The sequence below is a fragment of the Molossus molossus genome, unplaced genomic scaffold, assembly GCF_014108415.1.
Source record: "Molossus molossus isolate mMolMol1 unplaced genomic scaffold, mMolMol1.p scaffold_m16_p_3, whole genome shotgun sequence".
Lineage (NCBI taxonomy): Eukaryota > Metazoa > Chordata > Mammalia > Chiroptera > Molossidae > Molossus > Molossus molossus.
This window is the reverse complement of record NW_023425366.1, coordinates 665,937-672,879: the sequence shown is the minus strand read 5'-3', so window position 1 is coordinate 672,879 and position 6,943 is coordinate 665,937. Positions and strand designations below refer to the sequence as shown.

The window sequence follows — 6,943 nt, the reverse complement described above, 5'->3', positions numbered from 1 at the left end:
CTGGACTGGACTGAGAATTTGTAATTTTCAGAGATGCTGCAGCTGTGAAACCGTGAAATTCTTGAGAAGAGAAAGATCCAAAATTGTGTCCCACAGCGATTATGCAAGACCTGCTCTCAAGCTGAGAAATTGAAATTAGACTATTCTGGTCAAACTGCAGCATAATGACACTGACTGGATATTACGGTATCTCCCTATTTTAAAAGTTAGGCATTATGCCCTGGCTGGTTTGGCTCAGCAGTTAGAGAGTCCGATGGCAGACCCAAGGGTCTCGGGTTCGATTCCCAGTGAAGGGCATGCACCTGGGTTGCAGGTTTGATCCCTGGCCCTGATTGGGGTCGTGCAGGAGGCAACGAATTAATGTATCTCTCTCACATTGATGTTTCTCTCTTTCTCTCTCCCCCCTTTCTCCCTCCCTCTCTCCCTTCCGCTCTATCTGAAAATTGATGGAAAAATATCCTCAGATGAGGATTAACCACAATAAAAAAAAAAAAAAAAGGCATTCTCTATGGTGTTGAAGTCCAACAGGTAAGACATTAAAATTTATGTCTGACCAGCAGACTTCACTCTGATCCGAAAATTGAGTTGATTTCTAAACAACATTAATGGAATACTGCTGCATCATTATACTTCTTTACAAAGAAAAATAACTTAAACTATGGAGCCACTAAGACTGACCATTGGAGAGTCAAGAAATTCCCGTTAGCTGCTGACATCACCAAATTTACCAGAATTTTAAAAGATACTTTATTTCCCTGGTGCTTATGTGTATATAGATATCACTGACCCTTATAATGCACTCTCTCTATACAAAGAAGGAAAATAAAACAAAACACAATGCACAAGACTTATTTGCTAAACAGATATTTTTACAGGTTGTGCTGCTGCAACGGTTAAGTGTGTTCAGCACGAACCAGTCTTTGAAGCTGGAGATGCCGGTTCTCCATCCGGGGAACGTTCTCAGGACCCCACTCCTCGGCACTTACTTCCACCCAGTTCTCCTGGGGTTGACGGGGCCAAGCTGTGGGTGTCTGGCAGGAGCCCAGGAGCCCAGGATGGAGGAGCCCGGGGTTCACACCGCAGCAGGCGTGGCCGGGTGGCGGCGTCAGAAGCACTTGCGGTGGACGATGGGCGGGCCGGCCTCGTCGTACTCCTGCTTGCTGATCCACATCTGCTGGAAGGTGGACAGCGAGGCCAGGATGGAGCCGCCGATCCACACCGAGTACTTGCGCTCCGGGGGGGCGATGATCTTGACCTTCATGGTGCCGGGCGCCAGGCAGGACACCTCCTTCTGCATCCGGTCCGCGATGCCCGGGTACATGGTGCTGCCCCCCGACAGCACCGTGTTGGCGTACAGGTCCTTGCGGATGTCGACGTCACACTTCATGACGGAGTTGAAAGCGGTCTCGTGGATGCCCCTGGACTCGGTGCCCAGGAAGGACGGCTGGAAAATGGCTTCGGGGCACCGGAAACGCTCGTTCCCGATGGTGATCACCTGCCCGTCGGGCAGCTCGTAGCTCCTCTCCAGCGAGGAGGACGCGGCCGCGCTGAGCATCTCCTGCTCGAAGTCCAGCGCCACGTAGCACAGCTTCTCCTTGATGTCCCGCACGATCTCCCGCTCGGCCGTGGTGGTGAAGCTGTAGCCACGCTCGGTGAGGATCTTCATGAGGTAGTCGGTCAGGTCCCGGCCGGCCAGGTCCAGGCGCAGGATGGCGTGCGGGAGGGCGTAGCCCTCGTAGATGGGCACCGTGTGGGTGACCCCGTCCCCGGAGTCCATCACGATGCCCGTGGTGCGGCCGGAGGCGTACAGGGACAGCACGGCCTGGATGGCCACGTACATGGCGGGGGTGTTGAAGGCCTCGAACATGATCTGGGTCATCTTTTCCCGGTTGACCTTGGGGTTCAGGGGGGCCTCGGTGAGCAGGATGGGGTGCTCGTCGGGGGCCACGCGCAGCTCGTTGTAGAAGGTGTGGTGCCAGATCTTCTCCATGTCGTCCCAGTTGGTGACCACCCCGTGCTCGATGGGGTACTTCAGGGTCAGGATACCTCTCTTGCTCTGGGCCTCGTCCCCCACGTAGCAGTCCTTCTGGCCCATGCCCACCATGACGCCCTGGTGCCGGGGGCGCCCCACCATGGAGGGGAACACGGCCCGGGGGGCGTCGTCACCCCCAAAGCCGGCCTTGCACACCCCTGACCCATTGTCCACCACCAGGGAGGACAGCTCGTCCTCAGTCATGACCTGCCGGGATCTTCCAGGCAGGGGACGCGAGTTAGATGTGGTCAACGCCAGGTGCGTGTGCGAGAGAGACCGGCCAGCGGAATACACTGCAGAGCTGCCGGCTGCCGTGTAGGCGATTTAAAGGCCCGGCCCGGCCCTGCCCACGTCCCCCCCCCCCCCCCCGCTCTGCATTTCCCAGTTGCCTTTGAGGTATTAATGACGACGATGATTATACAAATCATAGTGGGCCTTCCTCATAAAGAGAAAATTGGCTACCAACCGGCCACATTTCAGGTTACTGTAATTAGGCCGCCCACACACGGCGTGGGCCAGGCCTCCGGGTCACTGGGTTGGTGAGCCCAGGGTGACAGGGAGCCCGCAGGGGGGAGCACCCGGCCAGATGCTGCCCCCGCCTCAGCCCACCTCTGGGTCCCTGTCTCCACCCGGCTCCAAGGTCTCATTCCCAGCAGCCTGTTCCGCAGAGAAGTCGGACGCCACAAACTTCACTTTTCTAGGCTTGTCTCTCCCATTTCCTTTCTGACCCACCCAGGACGTCATTGGGATGGAAATCGTGAGAGGGCCAGGATGACCTCACAGCTGTGTCGTGTTGTACAAAATTTAGGACCATTTACTAGTCTTCTCAGCCATCAGAGACCGAGCTGCATCGCTCCTGATGTGAATCCCCCGTAACCAGGTTTGCCCGGCACCGCTGTGCCCGGACGGCGCCCGGACGGCGGTCACGCCGCCAGGATTGTGGTTCACACGGGAACGACATGGAGGCTGGATGTCCAACGGTGGTGCAGGACTTACTGGCTAAAATGCAGATGATAAACATTTTATTTATCTGCAACACTCTTGAGTTATGTAACAATGAACAAAATTAAGGCATGAAATGAAATATTTGAACTGACCTTTAAGACACTTGGATCTTCCAGATTCACGTACTGAATTGTAACATGGAACCTCCTTGTTCTTATGAAATGTGCACAGTTGGAATAGTATCAACTTTCCTTAGATTTTGGGATACATTGTACCCTGATCATTTCACTGGGACTGGTTTGTTTGGATTTTATTTTTAACACAGAAATGTGGACAACCTGATACAATGTAGGAATCAACAATGTTTACAGAGGACCAACAACTAAGGATGTTCATTACTGGGCTGCCTGGGTGTTAGGTAAACCGGATAAAGTCTCACCCCGGTCAGCTCTTCTAGAGAAAAGCAATTTCTCGCCCTGGCCGGTTTGGCTCAGCAGTTAGAGCGTCGGCCTGCAGGCCAAAGAGTCTCGGGTTCGATTCTGGTCAAGGGCACGTACCTCGGTTGCGGTTCAGTTCCCAGCCCTGGTCGGGGTTGTGTGGGAGGCAACCAGTTGATGTGTCTCTTTCGCATCGATGTTTCTTTGTCTCTCGCTCTTTCTCTCCCTCCCTCCCACTCTGTCTGAAAATGAATGGAAAAATATCCCCGGGTGAGGATTTAAGGAAGAAGAGCGATTCCTCACGGCCCCACATGCGCTCTCCTGGATTACCCTGTTTCCGCTCAGCGTCCGTCCGTCCTTCCTTCAGCTGTGCTGACTCTTAGGGAGGAGCAGCCGCCTGCAGAGCCGGGGGTGTGGGCTCAGGTCTCGGTCAGGACAACCAGCCAGCGTCTGCCCACAGCCCACTCGGGAGTCACGGCGCCTGGTTGTGGGCGTCCGCTGTCTTCTTCGTCCACAGCGGCGTGGAATTATTTTTCTCCGGGTGATCCTGTGCTGTCCCCTGGAATGCGCCTTCCACGCCTTTCTGCTGACAGTCCCGGTAGAACCCGTGTTTCTCTACGAAATCCCTAGTTTTGCTCCCCTCCCCCAGGTCTTTCTTTACCTTTTTTCTGTAACTGCAAAATCAGTCCCCCCTTTGCCAGAATCGAAAAACTCACCCTCAGACCTGAGTGGTTTTGTGAATTTCCTCTCCCTGCAGCACAGCCGGGCTTCTGCTTCAACAGTCCTTCAGCCCGAGGCTCGTGCTTCTGGGAACATCTTTCCACCAGCGCGTGGACACCTGCGGAACTGAAGAAACGCGCGCAGGAAGCCTGCACCTGCCCGAGTGTGAACCTGCCGGTCAGTGCGGGCGTTTGTGGGCAGCCCGTGGCCGCCAGGCGCGGCCTCCGAGTCCAGGCTCCGGAACGTCTCCGACCGGGCGCCCTGGTCCTGAGCCCGCACAGCACAGGGACGCCGGAGAGGAGGTGGCTGCGCTCGGCCGCAGGGCCCCTCGCCTCTGCTTGCATTTTGGCGTCCCGAGAGAAGTTTTCTTCCGTTATGCATCCTTAAGTTCTTTGAATTCATCACCGAAGAGGGACACATTGTAACTGGACAGCCCCTGCCAAACCATCCATCTGTGGGACTGGTTGACGTTTCAACAGTGTTAAGGGTTCGTGTGCATGACCCAGGAGAGACGTTTGCACACCCTGGGCTCTGGGGCGGGTCCGAAGGCTCAGGTTCTGCTCCGACTGGAACTGGCAGACGTCTGGTCAGCTCCCCGAACCTGGAACCCACGGGAGCTTTGGCGGTTACTGTCTGGACGTGCAGAACACAACCTTCCTCGTGTCTGCCCCTTCGACCGCCACGCAGACCGTGAAACCTGAGCTCGGGCAGCTGCGGCAGCTCGAACCAGCTCCCTGCTCCTCACACAGGCTCCTGGCCTCTCCCTTCTCCTAGGCCGACAAGGCAAATCTGTTCTCTAAAGTAAGAACCCGGTATAAACACGGCTAGGATGCAACGGTAGACTAGGCGACGGGCCCTTAAGAAGCAAAAACTGCCCCGGCCGCTGCGCGCGGTGGTTAGAGCGTCGGCCTCAGACTGAAGGGTCGCGGGTTTGATTCCCGGTCGAGGGCACGTACCTGGGGTGCAGTTTGATCCCCAGCCCTGGTCAGGGTCATGCGGAAGGCAACCAATCCATGTGTCTCTTTCACATGAATGTTTCTCTTTCTCTTCCTTCCATTTCATCTAAAAATCAATAAAAGAGTATCCTGGGGGAGGATTGACCAAAAAAAAAAAAAAAAGGCAAGAAAACGAAACCTGACTCAAGAAGGCAAGTGCACTGCGTCCTTGGACTTGCAGCCGCACGGGAAGCACGACCCTCCAACCCTCCAGGGCTTCGTTTTCAGACCCCAAGTGGCATTGTCCCCAAACACCCAGACCTGGCCGTGGGGTGCCCAGGACGAGTGGCAGGTGCAGGAAAGGGCCGGGTTTAGGGGCGCGGGAGCCTGGGTGACCCCGTGTGTCGGACGGTCTCGGACTCCGGCCACAGGGAGGAGCTCACCTAGATGGACGGGCACTGTGGATACCGAGGTGAGGGTGGGGCACCTGGGGAGAACGGAACAGCAGGTCATCGGACCACCGCAGAGAGCGGGGTGAAATCAGGAGCGATTCACCTGGGAGCTGAGGTAACTCACAGAGGGACCCAGGCTGCAAGGACCTGAGGGGAGACCTCAGGGACAGCGGGCGAGACCGTGAACACAGGTGTGGTCGGGAACGGATGTGGCTGGAGAGAGCACAGGTCCGTAAGGCTGGCTTAACGAGTCTAGTTTTTTTTTTTTTTTTTTTTTAATAAAAACAAGAGAACAAAACAACATGCAAAGTGCGGAGCTGCGGTTGGTGTTCTGTGAACCTGGTGCTCTGGCTGCTCACCTGTCCCACCTGCTCTGCGCACTTGTTCACGAGGCTCACCTGTGAGCCCTGCGGAGTCGCAGAGGAACCCTGCGGAGTCGCGGGCTCACCGCGGGGCCCTGGATCGAACGCTGGGCCCAGCCAGGCTCCACCCAGACGGACTGCAGGCAGCCGGGGCGCGTGGCCTGGGCGCGAGGTGCAGAGGGCTCGGTGATGGCGACGCAGGGGTCCGTTCTGGGAGCGATGCTGTCCTTCCCGGGAGACTGTGGTGGGCGGGACGGGGCTCGGCGCAGGTTTTCCTTTTTAAGCCCGGGCAGCATTTTTTCTGGGCCTCTCAGGAGACACAGCTGGGAAACTATTTCAGGTGTCGGGGCCCGTGAGAACGCCAAGACAATATGCAGATGATGTCTTATGGAATTAAAAAAAAATAAAACAGAGAAAACCAGCAGCGAAGCAGATGGCCGGTGGGAGGGGGCTCTGCTTGTCACTGTTTTACTGAGGGCGGGGGTGGGCTCGTGTGGAGGAAGGATTGTAACTACACAAGGAGAATGGCTGGGATATAATGAATCGCTACTCTGTTCCTGGTCTCTGTCTGTCGTTGCTTTGAAGAGAAAACTCGGAGGTCCGGCTCCTGGAAGTTTCTCCTGTTCTGGTTGGGCAGGAGGAGAGGGACTGCCCTGGGTTTTCAAGTGGTTTGTCACACCCGGGGTGTCTCTTAGGCAAGGGAAGAGTCTGACGTCCTCAGATCCTCTCCTTCTGAAACCGAGTTCTCCGAACAAGGACCCCCAAAGATGCGGTCACAGGAGACGCTTCCGGAGGGAAGTGTTGGTGGGGTGTCCGGCCTGGTCTCAGCCTGGAATCTGGGTCAGACTCGGGGGTCCCAGAAAGAGACCGGGTTCGAGTGAAAGAGGGAGAATTCTTTAGTTCACGTCCCTGGTCAGCATCAGTGACGTTTTCAGTTCCAACCATGAAGGAGGGAAGAAGCAGGGCATCGATTAGACAGGAGGTTAATTAGAAGCATCGTAGGGAACATAAAAAATGCAAAGTAATTCAGAGGCGTTGCGACCAGGGCAATATCTGCCAG

At 55.9% G+C, this 6,943-nt stretch overlaps 1 protein-coding gene across 2 annotated transcripts; it reads right to left on the bottom strand.

Moving 5' to 3' along the window:
• Positions 1 to 1,105: 1,105 nt before the first annotated feature.
• ACTBL2 (actin beta like 2) lies at positions 1,106 to 2,236 on the bottom strand. 2 transcript variants are annotated; one of them, XM_036279131.1, is made up of 2 exons: positions 2,108 to 2,236; positions 1,106 to 1,981 (listed from the first exon to the last, which is right to left on the bottom strand). In XM_036279131.1, the coding sequence occupies exons 1-2, from the start codon at positions 2,234 to 2,236 to the stop codon at positions 1,106 to 1,108; spliced, it is 1,005 nt and encodes a 334-aa protein (XP_036135024.1). The 2 variants fall into 2 exon arrangements, with proteins under 2 accessions (XP_036135024.1, XP_036135023.1); XM_036279130.1 differs by having other exon boundaries at positions 1,106 to 2,236.
• Positions 2,237 to 6,943: the final 4,707 nt, after the last annotated feature.

Bases quoted from the DNA above. Each gene is read 5' to 3' on its own strand.
- ACTBL2 (XM_036279130.1), bottom strand. From the start codon at position 2,236: ATGACTGAGGACGAGCTGTCCTCCCTGGTGGTGGACAATGGGTCAGGG.